The sequence below is a fragment of the Nymphaea colorata genome, chromosome 8 (assembly GCF_008831285.2).
Source record: "Nymphaea colorata isolate Beijing-Zhang1983 chromosome 8, ASM883128v2, whole genome shotgun sequence".
NCBI classification, from domain to species: Eukaryota; Viridiplantae; Streptophyta; class Magnoliopsida; order Nymphaeales; family Nymphaeaceae; genus Nymphaea; species Nymphaea colorata.
In genome coordinates this window covers 6,187,901-6,215,617 of record NC_045145.1, presented here as the reverse complement: position 1 = coordinate 6,215,617, position 27,717 = coordinate 6,187,901, and the positions used below count along the sequence as shown (strand labels likewise).

At 35.7% G+C, this 27,717-nt stretch overlaps 1 protein-coding gene across 2 annotated transcripts; it reads left to right on the top strand.

Moving 5' to 3' along the window:
* The first annotated feature begins 2,437 nt into the window (after positions 1–2,437).
* On the top strand, positions 2,438–6,512 carry LOC116259268 (uncharacterized). Of its 2 annotated transcripts, none has more exons than XM_031636993.2 (4): positions 2,438–2,637; positions 4,294–4,658; positions 5,808–6,014; positions 6,099–6,512. In XM_031636993.2, exons 2-4 carry the CDS (start codon positions 4,401–4,403, stop codon positions 6,414–6,416), a joined length of 783 nt encoding a protein of 260 aa, XP_031492853.1. In that variant the 5' UTR covers positions 2,438–2,637; positions 4,294–4,400; the 3' UTR covers positions 6,417–6,512. The 2 variants fall into 2 exon arrangements, with proteins under 2 accessions (XP_031492853.1, XP_031492851.1); XM_031636991.2 differs by having other exon boundaries at positions 2,441–2,750.
* The last annotated feature ends 21,205 nt before the right edge of the window (positions 6,513–27,717 follow it).

Here is a 27,717-nt window from a genome sequence, read left to right as displayed (position 1 = left end):
TATTTTGTCTATTAACGGTAACAATAATTTTAATAACAAAAACCTATGCATATGTTTGTCCAATCTCCCCTAAGCTAGATGTAGAAAAGAGCAATCCATCATTGATTCTTGCTTCTAACAGAACTAAGCAATTCTATCACATGCAAGTTGAATATTCATAAACGAGAACACACTATGGCAATGGAAACCACAATTCATTTCATTTCATCTGCAGCTTTATTGTGAAAATCCTTATCTTGTAAACCTAAAACTACTCATGGTTGAATATGAACAGTAACAAAGAGAAAAGGGCCACGTCATGAGCAAAAGAATTTTCTTGCCAAATTAGAGTCGCTTTGGCCAATCTAGGAGCAATTATTGTGCACGCAGAAGCCAAAAACAAAATGAAGTACATGAATTTCTTCATAAGCTCGAGAAAAACCAATGAAAGAATAGAAAACATTTCTCTAGGGAAGAATAACATAAAAAGGAGATTACCATAAAAAATTAGTCATGAAAGAAAAAAATAAGCAAACTTTCAATGAAAAGAAAGAGAAAGAAAGTCAGTGAGGTATGCATATATTAATGACTGAGGAAACAAATCCAAGAAAATTGAAGAAAACTAGTATGCCTGCAACCTTCTTTTCTCTGTTTGTTTTCAAAATTCTCGTGTCCAAGAAATCATTATAGGAAATAAGAAATTTGTTAAAGATTTGAGAAATGAATTACAACAACAAAAATAAAAGGAGAGAGAGAGAGAGGCAAAACCTTAGTTTTAGACAAATGACATTTGCAAATCTCAAACCTACTAAGTGTGGGTTGAACTGCCACACAGTGTCCATCCCTGTGCATGGACCTGTGTGTGTGTGTGTGTGTGTGTGTGTGTGTATGTGTGTGTGTGTGTGAGAGAGAGAGAGAGAGAGAGAGAGAGGGAAAGGCTAAGAGGGGTGAAAGGGTCAAGGCGAGTGCAAATAACAGAGGGGATGTTGGGACATACCTATGGGGGTTTTATAAAAGCTAAGTAGATTTAGGAATGAATTTGAAACCAGTCCTATAGTCTATAGATCTATCCTAAATCTAACATTTGTTGTAGCGAACATTCCACATTTCATGAGATGTTTATGGAAAACTTGTTGTAGATAGGTGTCAAGATTTGTAAATAGAGATAATAAGTAACATTATATATTTCATTCCACCTTCTCGTTCCTAGCACTTGTTGCTTAGGATCCGTTATTTTTCCATGTTTGCAGCTACATGATCATCATATTCATGACCTGCAACTACTTCTACATCTGTACAGATTATATGGTGGTTGGGAAATAAGATGAGAAGAGCCAGAAGACCTTGTCGGTAAACGAGCAATGCAATGGGATGTGCACCCACACGTGACTCAACTGAAAAAAAGAGTTAAGCCATGGACAATAGCGGAGGAATTTCACTATCCATGAATTCTATGTCTACCATGAAAGTTGCAGCCCCTATGTAACAAAAAAAAAAAAAAAAGATATTCAACGGTGTCTTGCGTCTCAGTTGTCAGACAAGGAACTGATGAGGTTTTTTTATACAAATATTTTGAAATAATATTTTCAATAAATATCCAATGGAAACTGCAAACTAAATCTAAATTCAAACAATTTCCATAAAAATGGAGAGAACAGGTCAACATCACATGGAACGACAAGTTTAAGAAGGATAAAACAAAAGCTACTTTTATTCCTTTGACAAAATCAACAATGTACGAAATAAATCCAAATATAAAATATAAAATACTAAACAAAACCAAAGATTCTAATATAAGTTGCTCCGAAGATAGTGATATAATCTTCAATATGCATTTTCGCTTGCCTTGCTTCATGCATCCCACTTTCCAAAGGCATCATTGAGAACTCTTTAGGCACGCAACCTGCAAAAAATAAATAGAGAAAACCCTCTAGGCTAGAATTTCAGGCACAATCAAAACTAAGTAAACATGAAACTTCATACTAAAAACAACTAATCTCAAACCTGCACTCAGTAATAAACATTTTATCTAACAAAACAGAACAAATACATTCATTGAAACCCGACATGTCTTCAAAACCTTAGGTGATTTATTCCAAACCCTCCCCTTCAAGGAAAGGTTTAAATTTGAAACACTGCAAATTCCTTAAATTTTCCACTTTTCAAACTTGTCATGTTGCCCTCAACCTGCCTATTTTATCGCTTTCGGGGATGGCTTTCATCTACTTTCAAACTCTCCGTAAATTTAGAGAAATATTCAACAAACAAAACTGAAGAAAATAACCATGATACATAGTGTTGCAGTTTCACTCGGAAAAAACTTCACCTCCTTTAAAAGTTTTCATTTCCCCTTACCATAGCGAAAGCAAACACAGAGTAGACCGCGCCACAAAATGAACGCAACATCCTAGTTTTTCCACAATCTGCCAGGGTGAGTGCGAGCATCAATAATTGAGACCGATCATCACCGGTTGCCGAAGATATTGTAAAGAGATCACAGCCTTCAGCCCCATTATGTGGAGGACTTTCCTTAAACAAAGGAAATATATATATATATGTACGCACGTATACCGCTTTCGTGCGTCCATGGTATTGATGTCAGCTGGATGCCTGGAATAGCGCATTGAGAGAGTTTTGCTCTGCCTCACATAAACCAAGGTGCTACCCCTCTCTGTCTCTCTCTCTACTCCATACACCTTTTAGCACCCATGTTCGAATCTTAGTTTTCTCTCAGAGATTGTCATCGCAAACTAAGAGGAGGACCTCGAAAGGTAAACCTTCTCGATGACCTTTCTCTTCACCCTCCGTCTTGGTGGGTAAACATGTTCGTATTGGTGATCTTTCTGATCTATGCGTTTTGTGATTGTGATTGATGATTTTCTTCCTCTTTATTATGGTGTTTCCTGCTCTCTTATGGCCAATGGCAGAATGCGTTCGTGCATCTGCATCAGGTCAAGGTCTGGTGGATGCAAAATGGAGATGGGGTTTACCTTCCCTGCATTGTCCCAACTTACAGTTTGTTTTTCTTTCTTGATTTTGCTTCTATTTTCTTCTGTGGTATCTTCTTTTAAAATTCAGCAGTGACAGCAGGACGGTTATGGATGTAGCGTTTTCATTATGGCTGGTGGGGAAAGGCGATTGCCTTTTTCATCTGAAATAATATCTTTTACCTGTTGTCTTTTCCAATCTGGGTATGCATGTGAAGGATCCGTTATGGTTACATGATCCACATTGGATTCACCCATTGGCCATCTGGATCACACCATCTTTCCCGTTTCTCTTGTTTCTAGGGGATGCTTAAAACTGGCTGTAATTTTGACATCTTCTGCCTTGGTGCCTTTGAGTTGAGGACAACAGGTTCAGAACTGAGTGTGGTTTCAGAGAATAGAGTTTTTACATTTTGGACTTGATTTTTTTTTTTGGCTCCGAAGAACGGCCATTCGTTTCAAATTGTTTGCTTTTCCTATAACGGTTGAAACGTCTGTGGGTCATGATCTGGGGAATGGACTTGCTGTTGCCCTTTATAAGCCCACCTGCTAAGTTTAGATCAGTCCTTGAATTGTCTCATGAACCTTTGCTTATTGGATTTACTTGAAACATTTGGTTTCAGTCTAGGGATAAGTGGTCGTGGAGGTAGGTATATTTCTTTGTCGACAATTAAATCTATCCGGGATTATAACTCGTCATCCTTTTCTTTTTCAGCCGCCATGAGCTGAATACTCTTAATTTTATTGCACAGATCTCAAATGATCAGGTCTCATTTATGCCCAGCTATTTCATGGTTTTGGTAGTGCTGCTGTCAGACTATGAAGTGCAAAAGCGATTCTAAGTCCTGTTAAACGTGAGGTTTGGAAGATGGGATAGCAATAGATAATAGACTTGTCAAGCTAACTATACAAGTACCACTAAAGAAAAAAAAAGTTAAATGAATGTGTTTCAACTTTCGGGTGCTTTTTGCAGCTATCTACAAATTTGTGCATTTTGACAAGTAACTGCAACATGACGTGAGATGAAGGCAATAAAACAGAGGTTAAGGGGAGGGGCAAGGAAACCTTGCACTCTAATTTTGGCAGGAATATTCTTCTCCCTTGCTTCTGAAACGTGCCTTGCACTATTGGTTTTTTTTCTCTATTAAGCCATTTCATGATTCATTCATATACTTGTTTTCCTTCTGGAACATGCTTTCTTTTGCCTTTTGATTTATCTGCTAAGTTTCTTGCATGGCTTTCAGTATATTTGTTTAAATGTAATTCAGCTTTTTCAGAAGCATTCATAGCCTGGTATTGTAAGAATCCTGTTATTTATTTGATACAGAATTCTGCAAGGGCTGTTGAGCAAACTAGTGAGCAGGTCAGAGCATTGCTCCTTTTATATGCTTGGTGGCATTTAAAGTTGCATCAAGACTTTATCGCCATTCACAGATGTCGCTCATATCAAAGTTGAGATGCATCACTGTTGATGTTACTGGCACACTGTTAGCATATAAAGGAGAACTAGGGGATTACTATTGCATGGCAGCCAAATCTGTTGGATTGCCTTGCCCCGATTACAAACGTATGCATGAAGGCTTCAAAGCAGCATACACTGATATGGCAAAGAGGTATCCATGTTTCGGTCATGCTGCAAAAATGCCTAATATCGATTGGTGGAGATCATGCGTGAAGGACTCCTTTATCAGGGTATGCCTTTTCTTTTCTTATATGCTTTCTTTCTGTCAAATGTACAGTAGTCAAATAGTGCTTGTAGTAGCAGGTACTAAGCCATCAAGTGACCACAAATCACAGTGGTTACAACCAAATACATCCATCCAAAATCTACCATATCTGGGTATGAATTTCTGTTTTTCATTTATCAACTGAATCTCATCTCGGCTGTCTACTTTTGTCTACTAATTCTATAATGCCTTCGATTAGATAATCCATCTGGTTATAACTGTTAAAGAACCAACGAGTTGCAGATGACTTGTTATGCGAGAATGCCATTTTCCTGCTCACATTTCACCCAAACAAATGATTGACTATATACTTTCCCTTTTCTATTATTGAAGCATCTTACTGTTCTTTTGTTTTTCTAATAGGGGTTGCCTCCTAGAAATATGGCTGACTCGGATGTAGTTCAAAAATTTGTTCAGTTGGAGGTCCTTGTTCTCACTGTTTTTTCTGGTCTGGGGAGGGTGCTAACCGAGAAGTACCTTCGGATGTTTGGCCCTTACATGTTTCAAATCCTGTAGTCTATTATGGTCCAGTCAAAACTACTGAAAATATTCAAATTTATACTTTTCTAGGTCCAACTTTGGTAAAAAAATGTTCTCCTCTGGTTCCTGTCGAGAGTCTTCTTGTTGCTAGACAAATAATATGTTGAACATCCATGTGGTTTGGTATCATGTAATTAATGAAAATGTGTCTCAGGCCCATTCACTCTTTTCTCTAACATGCTGGATCACAGGTTAAATACTGCTATGGGAATTGTTGTGGAGGCTTATCTCCTACGATCTCCTTGCACCACTTCTGTAGAATTAGCAGCTGGAAATGAAGAAATAACCTTTTGCTTGTCACCATGTTTCATGCATCCTATATCACATTATACCATCGCAGTTTGGGAAGATTGCTGAAACTGGCTTTTAGCCACCTTCTTTACTGTTTGTTGTCACTTTTTCCAATAAAAGTTCTTTTTTTATGGAGGTGTACCATCACTATACAGCTACCAACCTGTAGTTCATGATTCCCTTTTTGGAGCTTACATTTTTTGGCATTTGTTTAATGATGACAAAGATGTTACATGCTGCAGCTGTCATGGTTTACTCTTTGACTTGAAAGTTCTCATTGCAGTCGGGCTATGACTATGATGATGAAACTTTTGAAAAGGTGTTCAAACGTATATACTCTGTATTTGGTTCTGCTGCACCATACACCATATTTCCAGACTCACAACCATTCTTGCGTTGGGCACGCTCCAAGGGACTCATAGTCGGCATTGTGAGCAATGCAGAATACCGTTATCAAGATGTAATTCTTCCTGCATTGGGTTTGAATAAGGTAATAACTGTCTCCTATACATTTGTATTGTTTCACGGATTTTGTGTTTGAGTTTTATGTTGTCGTGGGCTTGTGATGAAGTAGGGATCGGAGTGGGATTTTGGTGTATTTTCTGGCATTGAAGGCATAGAAAAGCCCAATCCCCAGATCTATGAGATGGCCCTGGAGAAGGCTGGAAACATTACTCCAGAGAACACCTTGCACATAGGTGACAGCATGCGGAAAGACTACATGCCTGCAAAGTCTATGGGCATGCACGCCATTCTGTTGGACAGGTTCAAGACACCTGATGCAGAAAAATGGAGGGAGTCTGGCGCTCTTGTACTTCCTGATCTTGTGGCTGTTCAGACATTTCTTACTGGCGAAGAAGAGGTTTTGCATGAACCTGCCAATGCAATATGAAATGCTTCCTTTACGCTGATATTTTTGGAACTTTTATAATGTAATAGCGAATGCCATATTTCATCTCTGGGAAAATGAAAAGAATTTTATTTTCTATTTCTACTGATAATACAGTCTTGAACCCTGGGACCTCAAAAAGCTAGCTATTACGACAACTCTACAATGTTGTGGCAGGAAAAAGTTGTATGTTCAAGTTTCCAGTGTAAATTGTCTCTCTGCCAAACATCTCAACCATGAACCAGGCAACAACTCGTTCATAGGCTAGGCGGTTGTTGAACTCACCTGTGGTCTAGCTTACTATTATTTAGATTAATGTTGTTAGTCTCAGTTCGGCTGGTTATATTATATAAATGATATATTGCATCATGGTGTAAAAAAGAAGAAACTGTAAATATGGAAATGAAATTTTAGACTAGAACAAAAGACAGCTCAAGTTCGGTTCCTAACGCATATCCACCCAAACCATAAGCCATCCACGAATTGTCTAGGAGTTAAACGAGCTAAGCCCAATCAAGTTTGATTGGTTTGTTTACTCTTTGAAGGAACATGATTTAATATACCATTTAATACCATACTTAAGTTGGTTTTTTTTTCAACGCCAATGTTGATGTGTGATATCCACACCGGTAGCCCATTGAAGTCTGGAGGCGCAAATCTTGAGAAGTGGGATAATCGGATGCTCCTGGTCCTGGTGCCCTCAACTATTGAAACAAAGCATACTTTGTAGGGCCTTTTCTCGTGGAGTGACATGATTGCACAAAGCCATCAAAACACTCTGATAGAGTAGTAAAGAAAGATGTATCTATCAGGTTCCGTTCTTCTTAGTTATGGGGTTGGGCCGGTTGGCCCGTCACCCATGCATCAAAAAAGAAAAGGAAAGAATAGTAGGATGCAGGACATCAAGGTTTGGTGGACAATTGGTCTTACGTTGGTTATACGTGAAAGTTTGATGACATTGTAGCAGAACGGGCGCGGGGGTGGTCTCATCAATGTACTTGAGTAGGTGGTGTCTTGGAGGTTTAAAATTCATAATCTACGTTGGAAGAAGAGAGAGAATCGAGATTTGTCTAACCTCCTCGTCCCTTTTGTCAAGAAAAAAATAGAAAGAGCTGCTTGTTTAACCGCTTGATTAACAAAGTAATTTACGAAGGAAGTTGTCAGGTGCAGATCGGCAGAGGGTTATAGGTTAGGGCTTGAGTTTGGGAGTTCTTAGGGGTTGAATGGCGATGATGATCTGCAAGATCCTCCAGGAGAGAGGCAAGAGGAACCAATGCATCAGAAACATGCAAAGGAAAGGATGGGCTGGCTGTGGGTAGATGTGGAAAATCCCGACAAGGTGGAGGAGAAAAGGATTCCGTTGGCGGCCAGGCATGCCAGGGGTCGGAGTTTAGATTCATTTGTGAATCATTGAAGAAGCTTCAGAGTGGAACGGTGAATGTGAGGTTTTCTATCATAGGTAATGGCTGATTTTCTACAAGAGCTGATTTTGAAAATGAACTGCAAGTTGTGTTGCAGAGGTGGGAATGTAAAGTGGGGTATAGGATTTTAATAGCAAGTCGTTGGGTGTCAGGCTTAGAGATGCAGATAGTTGGGGATGAAATGGTGAAGATTTGCATTCACCTTCCAAACCTACCTGTCATGATGTAGAATGGCTATATTTTCAAGGGTGTCATAGGAGCTATGGAAGTGGAAGGAAATGCCTACACCCGAAGTTGGGGAAGAACGGGTGTTGCATGAATAGTGGTCAAGGTCCCGATAGGATTTATTCCGGTGCCAAAGGTCAAGCTGCAGGTTGGAGGAGCAAAGACAATGGAAATTACTGTGAAGTATGAATCTAAGATTATGTACTGCCGAGGCTGTGGGTTGGTTACCCACATGGATTCAATTTGTTCTCCTTTTTTTTTTTTTTTTCAGAAGAGATTCCTCGTTAGGGGTGGAGCTAGCAGTTAATCCTTGAAACGAGGCAACCATTGTTTTGAAACCTAATGGAGGCTATAACAGGGGAGATTAGAAATGAGGCTTCAGGAGTGACTAGAAATACTAAAGGCTGCATACAAAAGGGAAAAGATGCAGGTAGCAGTATGGGGAAGGATCATCTTAATGAGATGCAAAGCGATAAGGGTCAAAGGGGCATGGAGAAGGATGCTGGCCAAAGGTCCGTGGATAAGGGCAAGGAGACTTTGCAGGTAGTATGGGGGGTCTTGTTTACATTCCTCATAATTCGCTTGCTGGTAAATGGTGTGAATGCCTCATGTGTGGGCCAAAGTTTCTTCCTAGGTTTACATTTGCTACCAAAAGGTTGGATGGAATGAAAGGAAAAGGAAAAGGAGTGTGTAATGGGGACAATGGTGGGATTGTGAGTAGGAGGCGTAAAGGCAAGGGTGATGAAGGACTGCTGGGGAGGGGAAATAGGGTTGCGCCTCTTAACCGCCAATATGCTGAGTGGTGAAAAGAAGGGTTGAACCTAATCAGCAAAAAGAAAAGGAAGAGCTAGCACAAAGCAAATAGTGGATCGTCTAGTAATAAAGAAAACGATCCTCAAATGACTATGGTGATGAAGATAGCTAAGGGCCAATTAGGGACCTTAGTAGACCTTTTCAGATGAAGTTCTTAAGCTGGAACATTAGAGGGATGCCACGAGCCGCTGCTCATATCGGTTGTTACTTGTCTGATTAAAGAGGAGAAGCACGTCATTAGTTTTCGTCTAGACACCATGGTATTTCCCTTGCTTGGTTTAGCCAAACTAGTCGGAGCAATAGAAGTGGAATCTAATTATGTTTTAGCTAAAGGAGTGCGTAGAGTGGTATGTTTCTAGGATCCCTATAAAGTCAGGGTGGAGGGTTGGGTGAAGTTGCAATGGTGTTTAATTGGTAGGCTCAGGGAGAAAAGTTCAGTGTTTCCTTCACAACAACTGGTGTCTATCTCTCTACTCAAAGAAAAATCAGAATGTGCTATTTGTTAGAATTAGAAGACATATTTGCTAAGGAAGCAAGTTTTTTAGTTGATTATGAGATTTTAATGCCATGTGTCTCCCAAAAAGATAAGACTTGCCTGTCTTCTTATATTAATTCATGTAGATCTTTTGATAGTTTCATTGAAAGATGCCATTTGTAGGAAAGTTCTCATTCAGGTTCTCCTTTTACTTAGTCGAATAGAAGAAAAAGAATTTATACAATATTTTGTAAGCTTAATTGGTGTTTGTCAATAGATGCTGCTATAACCATGAGTAATTGATGCTTTGGAGGATTTTCTTAAGCTGCAAGAGGTTGAATGGTATAATAAAGCCAATGTGCAATGGATAAAGGTGACAAAAGATTCTTTCTTTTTTCCAAATTGTGGCTAATGAGTGTAAATGGTTGCTACTATTAGGAGCAAAAGCAGATATTGGAGGCAGTGTTGTCTTATTTTGAGAGTTCCTTAAATGACGATAAAACATATGGGAGCATGTTTGATGGTAGACTGGAAGCTAAGAAAGTACTTGATCAAGAAAAATAAAGAGTAGTTGATGCATGTGTTTAAGGAAGAGATATGCTTGGCAGTTAATGGTCTGGATAAGGAAAGTGTCACGGGGCTAGATAGTTTTCCTAATTTCTTCTTTAAGATCATGTGGGAAATGATGGGAGATGATGTAGAAAATGAATCATATGAATTTGATATTGATTGCTAAATTTGTTGTACCTCGAAAGTGGAATGCTATAGACCTATTGCTCCTTGAAATAATATCTAAAAAATTATCTCGAAAGTGATGATCCAAGAATAGACCTAATTGGAATTAATAAGCCTATTCATAATGAAATTTCCATGGCCCAAGGGCTGTTATGAAAATGGTTTTTGCTAAAGTCTACGTAGAGTTTTATGGGCTTTTTTACGTAACTCTTTAAAAGAGATGGGTTTTGCTGATAAATGGATAGATCTGATCATGATGTGTGTTACCTCTACATTTTTTATTCTTGTGTATGGGGTGGAAGGGAGATTTTTTTTTTTTTAAGGTGAGGTTTGAGACAAGGGAATCTTATGTTCCTTTACCTTTTTATAGTTGTCATACAATCATCTTTTTATAGTTGTCATACAAGTGCTTTGTGAAGCATAAGGGAGAGTGTGTCTAGAGGCCAAATCATCATTCCCCACATGCCTTTTCTAAAAGAAGATATTTTCTTGTTGATTTTTGTTGATAATGTGTTCTTGTTCATCAGGTTTCTCTTTGTTTGATTAGCAATATTTAGAGCTTGTGGAAAGATTTAAAATACAAGACAGGATTGAAGGTAAATCTCACAAAGTCTACGATTTTTAGCTTTCAAACTTCTAGTGAAAAGTGTGGGCATCTAGCAAAAGTGCTAAACTAGCATGTGAGTAGACTCCCTTTTAGATATTTGGGTGTTCCACTATTGGAGAGAGTTGTTAAAGGGATAGATCATAGAGAATTGGTTGTCAAGTTTGAAAAAAAGCACACTCTATCGAAGACTAATTTTCTGTCGTAGAGGGGAAGATTGCGTTTAATTAAACACAACTTAGCTATTCTAGCTAATTGCTAGATGCAAGTGTTCAAATTGCCAAAAGAAACAATTATTTAAATGGTAAAATGTATGAATTCCTTCTTATGGGCTGAGTAGATTAATGGCAAAAAGAAAGCTATTGGTGTACTAAAAGATTTTGTGTAGACCGAAGGAGAAGAGAAGAGTGCTTTAACCTTTGAAAGATCGGATGACTTCTCTACTAGCTAGCATGATGTGCAAAGTTGTTAACTCTAATGGGATAGTTTGGAGGTGGATTCAAGGCAGATATTTGACTTGTAATTGAAGCTTGTGGCAAGTGGGTCATGGCCTAGGTCAGCCTGGGGATAGGCAGGTAGCATGTGCATTATTTGATAAAATGGAAAGTTTCGGATGAAATGGGTATCAAATTCTGGTTAGACAAGTGGCACTAGAAGGTGCTTATCAAGGAGAGAAGAGTATGCTATTATCTACGTTGATCTATCATTAAGTCTTGGCTCAGCTAAATAGAGGTGTAGATCAAGCTTGCACTTTCAGCATGAGGAATTGCATCCTATTCATCATATGTAGTTTAAAAAAAGACCTTTTAGTTTGGGAGGATGATGGAAATGAAGAATTCAAAGCACACTATATGAGAGCAAATTAGACCTAAATGAGTGAAAGAAGCTTGGAGAAGTGAGATTTGGAAAAGTTGGGTTCCTTCAAGAGCCTCATGGTTCACTTTCATTGCTAGTGAGCATAAGGTTTTAACTCAAGCTAGGTTGAAGGAATGTGTATGAGTCTAACAAATATATGTGTGTTTTATAAAAATGAGGAGGAAAGCAATGAGCATGTTATGGGGTGTGAAAGTTTATTGTGAAGAAACTTCACGAGCACATAATTCCTTGGCAGTATGCTAAAGAAGAACTAACGTTTTAGCATAAACTGAACCTGGAAGTAAGTTGGGTTAATAGATACTAGAAATTTGTTTTATATGGTTGTGGAGAAGTTGTGGTGAACGAGAAACATGATCTTTCATGGTCTATAGAGTCTACTTTGGCAGAGAATATGAAGGAAATGATTTGGAGGGACTACATCATATGTTTCTAGGTAGCTATGAAGAATGATCAATGGAATTTGTTATTAAAAATTTGGTCCAAGATTAGAATTGTTTGTAGCAATTAGGAAGCTATCTACATAGTATGGTGGTTAAATATATTATATTCATCATAGAGGAAAGAAAACAACTGGTAGTTATGGGGCACTCCAATGGGTTGGAGTACTTTATCTCTAGTGATAGTTTGGATCCTAGCAATGATTCAGCTGAAATGGATCTTTTGGCATGAGATGTATTAGTCAATGGTACAGATGTTTCAAGGTTAGAAGTGCTATCAAAGAACAAAGGATGAAAAAGAAAAGTGCATTGGATGTTGGAAGGTAGGAGAGAATGGCAGACAAAACGGAGAGATAATGAAATAGCTTATGGTCGCATTGTGCTATCAAATGATAGGATTAGCTGCAAGGTTGGTCCTGTGATGATGAAGGAAAGGGTGGATTAGCTGGTATATTTGTTGTAGCCTCTGTAGGTGGTTCATATTGATGTCTATCATAGGTTTTTGCTTGAGTTACAGTGGTTTAATAACTAGCTATTCCTGATTGTTACCATATAGTGTGCCTATTAGGCTATTGAAATTCTCTCTCTGGCATGCATCTTGTTTTAATAAAGGTCGGGTACCTCCCTCCTGATGATTCTTTTCATCAGAAAGTAGCACAAATAAGTGTAATAGTCATTAGAGACAACAAAAAGCATTAAGTGACACATAATTGAGCACACATTTATTCATTTCTGAAAATATTAAAAAAAAACACACACATTTTTTATTAGCAAAGGTTTCTCTAAAGCTTGTCGTCAGGTGGTTGGCAATGGTCATCTTCTTAGCCAAGTCACACACACACACACATCTCTCTCTCTCTCACACACACACACACGCACACACACATCGGCTCTCCCAACTGAATGGGAATTAAACCATTGTGCTGCTTTCTCATTGATGTCTCGCCAGACAACAACTGCTTATCTTATTGGAGACAGAAATTGTGTGATTTCAACGTTCTCCTTTGTTTTGCTTTTTTTTTTCTAGTTGTGGCGATGTGGATGGTGTCTCTCACCGCGTACTACTCCTCCTACCCAATGCTCCCATAAAGTTTAGGCCTACACTAGATTTTGGTAGATTTGGCTTTCATTGGTCCAACCTTAATTCTTGGTCTTTCTAGCATGAATAATGTGAGGCAGCAATATCCTTGCTTGGCTCCCTTCGAGCTCTCTCACATGTAAAGTGAGGTGAAGCAATATGTTGAAGCAAGGTAAAGAGAAACAATTTGAAAAGACATAAAGAATCGATTTGAAACAATATATGGGTTAACTGGGTTGCGTGAATCATTTTCCAACAAAAAACTACTGAGGGATCGACCCTCAACCTTTATTAAACAAAAATGGGGTTAATTACAACAAAAATTTAGATCTAAAAGCCTAGGGATTGGATGAGATCAAATCTTAGCCAATACAATTGGGTCCCAATCTTCAACTAGATAGTGTCATTCCATATACTCAGCATTCTCCTCCCAAAAAAAAAAACAAACAAACAAAGCACAAGTGGCACAACTGGGTGCTCTGCTGCTAAACGTGATATGATCTAAGTGTTGAAAGATATAATGAAAATTGTTTAGATTATAAGGACGGTGATAGATGGCCACTTGATCTATTTCCTCCACACTGCCTTGTTGGTTGATACTCTACCACCTGCAATTTTACGTTCTCTCAAATAATGATTGAGAGTCCATGACTTCTTCATTTCAAACCCTAACGATGACAAGATGACTAAGGCACAACTAATTTCGTCATACTGGTCCATAATAGAAGCTGCCATGCCTAATTTTGTGTCTCGCTGCCAGGAAACCACCACCACTAGGGGAATGGGATGACAGTCCTTGCATCCATCCTCCCCCCAAATCCTTGTTTTTATCCAAATAGACAAATGCTTCTTTGACCTACCCTTTATAAGAAGGGTTTAGAATCGTTCAACACACCTGTCCTAGACTCATTGGGTGGTATCTTTCTTTATGGTCAGGCTGCAATGTCTTTGGTCACTCCTGAGAAATCAAATGCACCAAGAATTCAACACTTTTTCAGCACTGTCGGCCCACCTCACAGCTAAGCCAAGACCTGAAAGCATCACTAAACCGAGACATGGGAATCTACATCACCCCAATATGGCCAAGCAACTTCGTCCAAATGTGTCTAGAGATCCTACAATAGAAGAAGATGTAAGGAATAAATTCACGAGCTCCGCTACACAGGAAGTAGCATAAGTTAGCAAAACGCCCATGCGTTGCAGCCTATCCTCCACCAGAAGTTTGTCATTGTAGTTTAAAAACATGGTCCAACAAGCCCTTGGGGGAGCGCAGCCAAACCAGATTTGTTGTCTCCATCTAGAACGATCTTTCCTTTTCTTAATGAACTACCAATTAGATCTACGGGAGATGAGGACCAGCTCTTGATGTTGCCACACTAGCTGGTCTTGCCCTACCCATTGAAGCTCTTCACTATATGGGATCTAGGCCTCAAGAACTAAGATTGTAGGTAGGGGTTAGACTACCTCTGCTTTGGTAAGAGTAGCCTCTCGAACAGAAATTTAATCCCCTATGTTCAGTGCTACCTCAGCTCCTCTGTAATCAGATGTCTCAATGGTACCCCAAGCCACTGATCTAGCCAGAATTTTATCAAATTGTCAGCACTGATTTTCCACCTGATCTTCTACTTAAACACATTATCCACCAGATCTTTTACTTAAACACACTCTAGGCCTTGAAAATAGCTTTCCAACAGCTAGAACTTTTGGAGGCAGTTCTAGTATCCCTCAAGCTATGAGTGGAAATATATTTTTTCCTAACATAGCTGCTCCACTCTGATGTGCCTGTTACCACTCTTATACACCAGAAAGGCCAATGCAGCCTGTCAGCATCAACCTGGCTCTTTAATCCTATTCCCCTTCGGCTTTAGGGAGACATTGTTGATCCCAGTTGACGAGGTACCTTCATCGCACCTGCTCTAAGCTTCTCTGGAGGAATTGAGAGCATATAAGATCTATTCTACTAGTAATCGAAGTGGGAAAGTGGACCACGATTCCCCAATAGTTAGGCATGGTAGCAAGAACATGTTTAATTAGACACATCTTACCCACGAAAGATAGGACTATTTGCTTCCATTCTGTGATATTGCTTTCCATGCTCAAGATCATAAGCTGAAACTAATCCATTGAAAGCCTTTTTGCTTACAATCAGGGAGCTGGCTGCCCATCCAGTGAGGTCGAGCATTGATTTATTTCTCCCTTAGACATGTTTAGCCCAACAACTTGGCTTTTGTCAAGGTTCACTTTGAGCCCATTATTTTGTTCCACCTCAAGCAGGATGAGAGTGAGAGCACGAATGGAAAGGCCTCTAAAGAGACATAAAGAGCAAAAGGTCATCAACATAAAGAATAGACGATACAAGAAAGACCTTTCTACCTCCACACGGAATCTGAATTGTCTTGCTTAAGCTCACCTAATGTAATCGTGGAGACAACATCTCGGCCAAGACAGGAAACAGATAAGGTGAAATTGGCAGAGCCCACTTTTCGCCCCAAAGTGAGGACCCTCTTTCCCATTAATCATGACAGTCAAGGAAACTATGGAAACGTACATCAGTGTACTTTGAACACATTGGAAGCCAAATCCAAGAGTGAAAAATGCAATCTCAAGAAACTTCCAGCTCACACGATCATAGGTTTTGCTCAAATTTAGTCTAAAGCAAATGGATTTGCCTTTCTCTACAAGAAGAGAATGGAGCACTTCATGGCCTAGCAAATAACAATCTTGAATGCATCGACCCAACAGAAAAACATTTTGATTCATAGGAATTATCTGACACAGCAAAGGTCTCATCCCATTTACCATGACCTAACTTATGAACTTCATAATGCCGTTGCAAAGCAAGATCGGCTAAAAAATATGTATGGTTGTTGCCAAGAGGCTTAGGGATAAGCACTAGATGGGTTCGATTAGCTTCCAAATAAGCTTACTACTATCGAAAAATCCCTGAACGACTCTACTAACATCACCTTTCACTAACTCCTACTTCACCTAATGGAACTTATTATTAAAACCATTTGGACATGGAGCTGCTTCGCCATTTGCCTCCATCACATTAGACTTGATTTTATCGTCAGAGATTGGCTCTAATAGGATAAGGTTGTCTTCATCTAGCACTGTGTGACTTCCTTGCAGACCATCCAACATAAGACCACTTGTTGGGTCATAACCAAGGAGCTGTTGGAAGTGAGCTGTGACTGCCTCCATAATCTTAGCAGGATTTGTATCCTCCCTTTCTTCTGTTGAAATAGAGTGAATTTCATTTGGGTGCCTATGAGCTTGCAACAACATAAGACCACAAACTTGAATTGTTTCGAATAGAGAGAAAGTCATGGAAAGAGATGTAATTGGAAAAAGGGCTAGGGTTTTGTAGGGTGACCGCCATCAGGTTGTGACAACTAGAGTAGGGTAAGGGGAGATGAGTGATCAGGAGGGCTCGAGTAGCCCGAAAGGGTTGGAGATAGAGGATCTCAAGGATGCATCGATGAAGGAGGCGCATGAGAGATCACTTGATGCACCTAGTGACCAGAAGCTTAAGGCTTTGAAGTCATCATGGGTTCCCTTGTTGAGGAAGCGAATGTAGCTAATCATGCTTTCCCTTAGGTGGAAATCAAATGGTAAGGTGTCGCACATTTCCAAAGATTATGCATGAGAGGATGAAGTTGTTATTCAGGTTCACCGCAATTGCAACATTAATTGGGAGGTTTGGACGTAGCAGACTCGTCTATGGCTTTGTTTTCTCAACTTCGACTGTTATGGTCAGGCATGCATCCTTTAAAATTTACATATTCTAATAGAGGCTTGTTCTTAATCCGGGCTTTGATTGAAGCCGATTTCCAACTAATCCTTTCCCTTGGGCATGGGAAAATGGAGGGCAGATTACTAATTTCGAATAGATGGCACCAGGGGCAAAGCTACAATTTTTTATTAGGGGGGCTGAACTATAGTTCCAAATTTTGACAATGACCGAAATATAATTTTTTAAAATTTTTATATAGACTAAATGAAAATTTTTGAAAATTATATATTGATTTTAAAATTTTTGAAAATTAGAGGGGAGCCACTGCCCTTTGCCAGCCACCATTGGCTCCATGCCTAGCACCAGGGATGCCTCCAAAAGTTGAGGCTAGTGGTAAGGTCTGGCGATATGTCCATGTTCTAGACCTCTCTGTCGAACTCTAGAAACTGATTTTTTGTTTGATAGCTTGGTTAATGGCACCTCGTTTGTTCTTCTGGATGAGCATGAGGTTAACAACTCATCACCCAAAAATGAGGTCCAAAGGCCTCTTATACCCCCTCACACACTTTTTCCCTACTCATCACCCAAAAATGAGGTCCAAAGGCCTCTTATACCCCCTCACACACTTTTTCCCTACCCCCAGCATCCTGGACTACATGAGGACCTGGGTGGGGTATAGTACACTTATCAACTTAGAATGTTACAATCTCACTATTTACAGTCTAGGGGAGTAGTATCTATAGGAATCGAACTGACGTTGTGCCTTTTACGTTATTGCTTACCTGACTAGTTACGCTACACCCTTTGGTCACCTCCTTGATGGAAGTTGATGCTTTACTAAGAAAATAGCCAGCCTAGGCTTTGTTATATGAATATAATAAAAACATGATGCATATGAATATAATAAAAACATGATGCATCTATGCATCGTTAAGCTTTTCCACGTTAAACATTGCTCATTCTCAAGCAAGAAGAAGAAAAAACAAAAGTAAACTAATGCAAGAAAAAAAAGCCAAATGCAAGCAACCCAATGCACAATAAACCTTACTGGTCTAACTTATTTTCATGGGAATCGTTGTTACATTTAACGTATATAAGTTATTTAAACCCTTAGCTTGACCCCTAATGGATGAGTAAGGTCTCATGAGAGTTTCCACTTACGCATCTTAACCATGCACCGTAGCATTATTTTTTTCAAAACCATTTTAGCATACAAAGCATCAATTTAGACATCATACTTTATGCACTTGCATGAAAAAATACACAAGAGAATCGCACACCTCCACAACAAGTTTAAAGATTCAAAAACCTTTATTAAACTTGCAATAATGTATATTTCATTATTTCAAAATCATGCATGATTAGATTATCCTTAATTCAATCTGTACCTATATAATATTGCATAATTTTTTAACTTGAGCAATTAAGGAACCCGCGGATATGGGCAAAACAACAATGATTGTTAACCAATAAAAATCACTCATAGTACATTTTCCCAAGCAATTTATTTTTCTTGAGTTATACCTGGGTTCCAACTCATGACCTGCCATGTCACCCAGCAAAACTTCGGTGTGATGTGTTGCCTCAACCGTCCCATTAGGCAAGGTGTTTATATCAGCTTCTTGCATTGTGGGCAGCAGATATTATCGGTTCAACCTCAATTCCCTATTTGCTTCCACCAGACAGCAGAACAACTACACTAGCCACATTTTTTTTCCACATGTATCCATTGCTTAATATATACAGCCATACATACCCACACATGTGGTTCAATCTTAATGGAGACATTCACATGCACTAGTTTATTGAAATCCAACAAAAAAAAAATATATATTTGAAATTGGTTTTCAAAGAGTTATACGTAAGGCTTAAAAGTTATCAAATATATTAACTACAAGGAAACACAAGGCTAAATTGGCATAAAGACTAAAGAGAAGTTTTCAAATAAATTATGTCCCAAAGATTTCTTCCTAACTTGTATTGAAGCAAGAGTATATCGCATTTTTTTTTGTAGTTACAATATTCTCTCTACTACTATGATGTAATTTCTGAAAAAAGTTCATAGTTTTGGTGAAATAACTTCATATTGAACTAGTGCCTGTATGAGGTCATATTTCACTAGCTCTAGTTTTAGCTTTTGTCTTTCATTTACTTATCAAGGAATATTTTTTTTGTTTTATCTCTTATTATCACATAATTTCCACAAAATTTGCTTAATTACTTTTCATAAAAGTGTATGTTTGTGGTTGTGCATTACCTATGGCATAACTACCACAATGTTCAATTGAGAATAATTTATACAAAGAGCCATACATACCCACACAAGTGCTTCAATCTTAATGGAGACATTCACATGCACTAGTTTATTGAAATCCAACAAAATATATATATATTTGAAATTGGTTTTGAAAGAGTTCTACATAGGGCTTAAAAGTTCTCAAATATACTAAATTTTACAAGGAAACACAAGGCTAAATTGGCATAAAGACTAAAGAGAAGTTTTCAAATAAATTATGTCCCAAAGGTTTCTTCTTAACTTGTATTGAAGCTAGAGTACATCACATTTTTTTTTGTAGTTACAATATTCTCTCTACTACTATGATGTAATTTCTGAAAAAAGTTCATAGTTTTGGTGAAATAACTTCATATTGAACTAGTGCCTGTGTGAGGTCATATTTCACTAGATCTAGTTTTAGCTTTTGTCTTTCTTTTACTTATCAAGGAAGATTTTTTTTTTATCTCTAATTATCACATAATTTTCACATAATTTGCTTAATTACTTTTCATAAAACTGTATGTTTGTGGTTGTGCATTACCTATGGCATCACTACCACAATGTTCAGTTGACAATAATTTATACAAAGAGCCATACATACCCACACAAGTGCTTCAATCTTAATGAAAGCATTCACATGCATTACTTTATTGAAATCCAACAAAAAAAAATATATTTGAAATTGGTTTTGAAAGAGTTCTACGTAGGGCTTAAAAGTTCTCAAATATATTAAATTCTACAAGAAAACACAAGGCTAAATTGGCATAAAGACTAAAGAGAAGTTTTGAAATAAATTATGTCCCAAAGGTTTCTTCTTAACTTGTATTGAAGCTAGAGTACATCACATTTCTTTTTGTAGTTACAATATTCTCTCTACTACTATGATGTAATTTCTGAAAAAAGTTCATAGTTTTGGTGAAATAACTTCATATTGAACTAGTGCCTCTATGAGGTCATATTTCACTAGCTCTAGTTTTAGATTTTGTCTTTCATTTACTTATCAAGGAAGATTTTTTTTTTTAATCTCTTATTATCACATAATTTCCACATAATTTGTTTAATTACTTTTCATAAAACTGTATGTTTGTGGTTGTGCATTGCCTATGGCATCACTACCACAATGTTCAGTTGACAATAATTTATACAAAGAGCCATACATACCCACACAAGTGCTTCAATCTTAATGGAGGCATTCACATGCACTAGTTTATTGAAATTCTACAAAAAAAATATATATATTTGAAATTGGTTTTGAAAGAGTTATACGTAAGGCTTAAAAGTTCTCAAATATATTAACTACAAGGAAACACAAGGCTAAATTGGCATAAAGAGTAAAGAGAAGTTTTCAAATAAATTATGTCCCAAAGGTTTCTTCTTAACTTGTATTGAAACTAGAGTACATCACATTTTTTTTTGTAGTTACAATATTCTCTCTACTACTATGATGTAATTTCTGAAAAAAGTTCATAGTTTTGGTGAAATAACTTCATATTGAACTAGTGCCTGTATGAGGTCATATTTCACTAGCTCTAGTTTTAGCTTTTGTCTTTCATTTACTTATCAAGGAAGATTTTTTTTGTTTTATCTCTTATTATCACATAATTTCCACAAAATTTGCTTAATTACTTTTCATAAAAGTGTATGTTTGTGGTTGTGCATTACCTATGGCATAACTACCACAATGTTCAATTGAGAATAATTTATACAAAGAGCCATACATACCCACACAAGTGCTTCAATCTTAATGGAGACATTCACATGCACTAGTTTATTGAAATCCAACAAAAAATATATATATTTGAAATTGGTTTTGAAAGAGTTCTACATAGGGCTTAAAAGTTCTCAAATATATTAACTTTTACAAGGAAACACAAGGCTAAATTGGCGTAAAGACTAAAGAGAAGTTTTCAAATAAATTATGTCCCAAAGGTTTCGTCTTAACTTGTATTGAAGCTAGAGTACATCACATTTTTTTTTGTAGTTACAATATTCTCTCTACTACTATGATGTAATTTCTAAAAAAAGTTCATAGTTTTGGTGAAATAACTTCATAAATAACTAGTGCCTGTATGAGGTCATATTTCACTAGATCTAGTTTTAGCTTTTGTCTTTCTTTTACTTATCAAGGAAGATTTTTTTTTTATCTCTAATTATCACATAATTTCCACATAATTTGCTTAATTACTTTTCATAAAACTGTATGTTTGTTGTTGTGCATTACCTATGGCATCACTACCACAATGTTCAGTTGACAATAATTTATACAAAGAGCCATACATACCCACACAAGTGCTTCAATCTTAATGGAGGCATTTACATGCACTAGTTTATTGAAATCCAACAAAAAAAAATATATATATTTGAAATTGGTTTTGAAAGAGTTATATGTGAGGCTTAAAAGTTCAAATATATTAACTACAAGGAAACACAAGGCTAAATTGGCATAAAGACTAAAGAGAAGTTTTCAAATAAATTATGTCCCAAAGATTTCTTCCTAACTTGTATTGAAGCCAAAGTATATCACATTTTTTTTTTTGTAGTTACAATATTCTCTCTACTACTATGATGTAATTTCTGAAAAAAGTTCATAGTTTTGGTGAAATAACTTCATATTGAACTAGTGCCTATATGAGGTCATATTTCACTAGCTCTAGTTTTAGCTTTTGTCTTTCATTTACTTATCAAGGAAGATTTTTTTTGTTTTATCTCTTATTATCACATAATTTCCATAGAATTTGCTTAATTACTTTTCATAAAAGTGTATGTTTGTGGTTGTGCATTACCTATGGCATAACTACCACAATGTTCAATTGAGAATAATTTATACAAAGAGCTATACATACCCACACAAGTGCTTCAATCTTAATGGAGACATTCACATGCACTAGTTTATTGAAATCCAACAAAAAATATATATAAATTGGTTTTGAAAGAGTTCTACATAGGGCTTAAATGTTCTCAAATATATTAAATTTTACAAGGAAACACAAGGCTAAATTGACATAAAGACTAAAGAGAAGTTTTCAAATAAATTATGTCCCAAAGGTTTCTTCTTAACTTGTATTGAAACTAGAGTACATCACATTTTTTTTTGTAGTTACAATATTCTCTCAACTACTATGATGTAATTTCTGAAAAAAGTTCATAGTTTTGGTGAAATAACTTCATATTGAACTAGTGCCTGTATGAGGTCATATTTCACTAGATCTAGTTTTAGCTTTTGTCTTTCTTTTACTTATCAAGGAAGATTTTTTTTTATCTCTAATTATCACATAATTTCCACATAATTTGCTTAATTACTTTTCATAAAACTGTATGTTTGTGGTTGTGCATTACCTATGGCATCACTACCACAATGTTCAGTTGACAATAATTTATACAAAGACCCATACATACCCACACAAGTGCTTCAATCTTAATGGAGACATTCACATGCACAAGTTTATTCAAATCCGACAAAAAAAATATATATTTCAAATTGGTTTTGAAAGAGTTCTACGTAGGGCTTAAAAGTTCTCAAATATATTAAATTCTACAAGGAAACGCAAGGCTAAATTGACATAATGACAAAAGAGAAGTTTTCAAATAAATTATGTCCCAAAGGTTTCTTCTTAACTTGTATTGAAGCTACAACATTTTTTTTTTGTGGTTACAATATTCTCTCTACTACCATGATGTAATTTCTGAAAAAAGTTCATAGTTTTGGTAAAATAACTTCATATTGAACTAGTGCCTGTATGAGGTCATATTTAACTAGCTCTAATTTTAACTTTTGTCTTTCTTTTACTTATCAAGGAAGATTTTTTTTTATCTCTTATTATCACATAATTTCCACAGAATTTGCTTAATTACTTTTCATAAAAGTGTATGTTTGTGGTTGTGCATTAACTATGGCATAACTACAACAATGTTCAGTTGATATTAATTTATACAAAGAACCATACATACTCACACAAGTGCTTCAATCTTAATGGAGGCATTCACATGCACTACTTTATTGAAATCCAACAAAAAAAACATATATTTGAAATTGGTTTTGAAAGAGTTCCACGTAGGGCTTAAAAGTTCTCAAATATATTAAATTCTACAAGGAAACACAAGGCTAAATTGGCATAAAGACTAAAGAGAAGTTTTCAAATAAATTATGTTTCAAAGGTTTACTGAAGGTAGAGTACATCACATTTTTTTTTGTAGTTACAATATTCTCTCTACTACTATGATGTAATTTCTGAAAAAAGTTCATAGTATTGGTAAAATAACTTTATATTGAACTAGTGCCTGTATGAGGTCATATTTCACTAGCTCTAGTTTTAGTTTTTGTCTTTCATTTACTTATCAAGGAAGATTTTTTTTGTTTCATCTCTTTTTATCACATAATTTCCACAGAATTTGCTTAATTACTTTTCCTAAAAGTGTATGTTTGTGGTTGTGCATTACCTATGGCATAACTACCACAATGTTCAATTGAGAATAATTTATACAAAGAGCCATACATACCCACACAAGTGCTTCAATCTTAATGGAGACATTCACATGCACTAGTTTATTGAAATCCAACAAAAAATATATATATTTGAAATTGGTTTTGAAAGAGTTCTACATAGGGCTTAAAAGTTCTCAAATATATTAAATTTTACAAGGAAACACAAGGCTAAATTGGCATAAAGACTAAAGAGAAGTTTTCAAATAAATTATGTCCCAAAGGTTTCTTCTTAACTTGTATTGAAGCTAGAGTACATCACATTTTTTTTTGTAGTTACAATATTCTCTCTACTACTATGATGTAATTTCTGAAAAAAGTTCATAGTTTTGGTGAAATAACTTCATATTGAACTAGTGCCTGTATGAGGTCATATTTCACTAGATCTAGTTTTAGCTTTTGTCTTTCTTTTACTTATCAAGGAAGATTTTTTTTTTATCTCTAATTATCACATAATTTCCACATAATTTGCTTAATTACTTTTCATAAAACTGTATGTTTGTGGTTGTACATTACCTATGGCATCACTACCACAATGTTCAGTTGACAATAATTTATACAAAGAGCCATACATACCCACACAAGTGCTTCAATCTTAATGAAGGCATTCACATGCACTACTTTATTGAAATCCAACAAAAAAAAATATATTTGAAATTGGTTTTGAAAGAGTTCTACGTAGGGCTTAAAAGTTCTCAAATATATTAAATTCTACAAGGAAACACAAGGCTAAATTGGCATAAAGACTAAAGAGAAGTTTTGAAATAAATTATGTCCCAAAGGTTTCTTCTTAACTTGTATTGAAGCTAGAGTACATCACATTTCTTTTTGTAGTTACAATATTCTCTCTACTACTATGATGTAATTTCTGAAAAAAGTTCATAGTTTTGGTAAAATAACTTCATATTGAACTAGTGTCTGTATGAGGTCATATTTCACTAGCTCTAGTTTTAGATTTTGTCTTTCATTTACTTATCAAGGAAGATTTTTTTTTTTAATCTCTTATTATCACTTAATTTCCACATAATTTGTTTAATTACTTTTCATAAAACTATATGTTTGTGGTTGTGCATTGCCTATGGCATAACTACCACAATGTTCAATTGAGAATAATTTATACAAAGAGCCATACATACCCACACAAGGGCTTCAATCTTAATGGAGACATTCACATGCACTAGTTTATTGAAATCCAACAAAAAATATATATATTTGAAATTGGTTTTGAAAGAGTTCTACATAGGGCTTAAAAGTTCTCAAATATATTAAATTTTACAAGGAAACACAAGGCTAAATTGGCATAAAGACTAAAGAGAAGTTTTCAAATAAATTATGTCCCAAAGGTTTCTTCTTATATTGAAGCTAGAGTACATCACATTTTTTTTGTAGTTACAATATTCTCTCTACTACTATGATGTAATTTCTGAAAAAAGTTCATAGTTTTGGCGAAATAACTTCATATCGAACTAGTGCCTGTATGAGGTCATATTTCACTAGATCTAGTTTTAGCTTTTGTCTTTCTTTTACTTATCAAGGAAGATTTTTTTTTATCTCTAATTATCACATAATTTCCACATAATTTGCTTAATTACTTTTCATAAAACTGTATGTTTGTGGTTGTACATTACCTATGGCATCACTACCACAATGTTCAGTTGACAATAATTTATACAAAGAGCCATACATACCCACACAAGTGCTTCAATCTTAATGAAGGCATTCACATGCACTACTTTATTGAAATCCAACAAAAAAAAATATATTTGAAATTGGTTTTGAAAGAGTTCTACGTAGGGCTTAAAAGTTCTCAAATATATTAAATTCTACAAGGAAACACAAGGCTAAATTGGCATAAAGACTAAAGAGAAGTTTTGAAATAAATTATGTCCCAAAGGTTTCTTCTTAACTTGTATTGAAGCTAGAGTACATCACATTTCTTTTTGTAGTTACAATATTCTCTCTACTACTATGATGAAATTTCTGAAAAAAGTTCATAGTTTTGGTAAAATAACTTCATATTGAACTAGTGCCTGTATGAGGTCATATTTCACTAGCTCTAGTTTTAGATTTTGTCTTTCATTTACTTATCAAGGAAGATTTTTTTTTTTAATCTCTTATTATCACTTAATTTCCACATAATTTGTTTAATTACTTTTCATAAAACTATATGTTTGTGGTTGTGCATTGCCTATGGCATAACTACCACAATGTTCAATTGAGAATAATTTATACAAAGAGCCATACATACCCACACAAGTGCTTCAATCTTAATGGAGACATTCACATGCACTAGTTTATTGAAATCCAACAAAAAATATATATATTTGAAATTGGTTTTGAAAGAGTTCTACATAGGGCTTAAAAGTTCTCAAATATATTAAATTTTACAAGGAAACACAAGGCTAAATTGGCATAATGACTAAAGAGAAGTTTTCAAATAAATTATGTCCCAAAGGTTTCTTCTTATATTGAAGCTAGAGTACATCACATTTTTTTTTGTAGTTACAATATTCTCTCTACTACTATGATGTAATTTCTGAAAAAAGTTCATAGTTTTGGCGAAATAACTTCATATCGAACTAGTGCCTGTATGAGGTCATATTTCACTAGATCTAGTTTTAGCTTTTGTCTTTCTTTTACTTATCAAGGAAGATTTTTTTTTTATCTCTAATTATCACATAATTTTCACATAATTTGCTTAATTACTTTTCATAAAACTGTATGTTTGTGGTTGTGCATTACCTATGGCATCACTACCACAATGTTCAGTTGACAATAATTTATACAAAGAGCCATACATACCCACACAAGTGCTTCAATCTTAATGAAGGCATTCACATGCACTACTTTATTGAAATCCAACAAAAAAAAATATATTTGAAATTGGTTTTGAAAGAGTTCTACGTAGGGCTTAAAAGTTCTCAAATATATTAAATTCTACAAGGAAACACAAGGCTAAATTGGCATAAAGACTAAAGAGAAGTTTTGAAATAAATTATGTCCCAAAGGTTTCTTCTTAACTTGTATTGAAGCTAGAGTACATCACATTTCTTTTTGTAGTTACAATATTCTCTCTACTACTATGATGTAATTTCTGAAAAAAGTTCATAGTTTTGGTAAAATAACTTCATATTGAACTAGTGCCTGTATGAGGTCATATTTCACTAGCTCTAGTTTTAGATTTTGTCTTTCATTTACTTATCAAGGAAGATTTTTTTTTTTAATCTCTTATTATCACTTAATTTCCACATAATTTGTTTAATTACTTTTCATAAAACTATATGTTTGTGGTTGTGCATTGCCTATGGCATAACTACCACAATGTTCAATTGAGAATAATTTATACAAAGAGCCATACATACCCACACAAGTGCTTCAATCTTAATGGAGACATTCACATGCACTAGTTTATTGAAATCCAACAAAAAATATATATATTTGAAATTGGTTTTGAAAGAGTTCTACATAGGGCTTAAAAGTTCTCAAATATATTAAATTTTACAAGGAAACACAAGGCTAAATTGGCATAAAGACTAAAGAGAAGTTTTCAAATAAATTATGTCCCAAAGGTTTCTTCTTATATTGAAGCTAGAGTACATCACATTTTTTTTTGTAGTTACAATATTCTCTCTACTACTATGATGTAATTTCTGAAAAAAGTTCATAGTTTTGGCGAAATAACTTCATATCGAACTAGTGCTTGTATGAGGTCATATTTCACTAGATCTAGTTTTAGCTTTTGTCTTTCTTTTACTTATCAAGGAAGATTTTTTTTTTTTATCTCTAATTATCACATAATTTTCACATAATTTGCTTAATTACTTTTCATAAAACTGTATGTTTGTGGTTGTGCATTACCTATGGCATCACTACCACAATGTTCAGTTGACAATAATTTATACAAAGAGCCATACATACCCACACAAGTGCTTCAATCTTAATGAAGGCATTCACATGCACTACTTTATTGAAATCCAACAAAAAAAAATATATTTGAAATTGGTTTTGAAAGAGTTCTACGTAGGGCTTAAAAGTTCTCAAATATATTAAATTCTACAAGGAAACACAAGGCTAAATTGGCATAAAGACTAAAGAGAAGTTTTGAAATAAATTATGTTCCAAAGGTTTCTTCTTAACTTGTATTGAAGC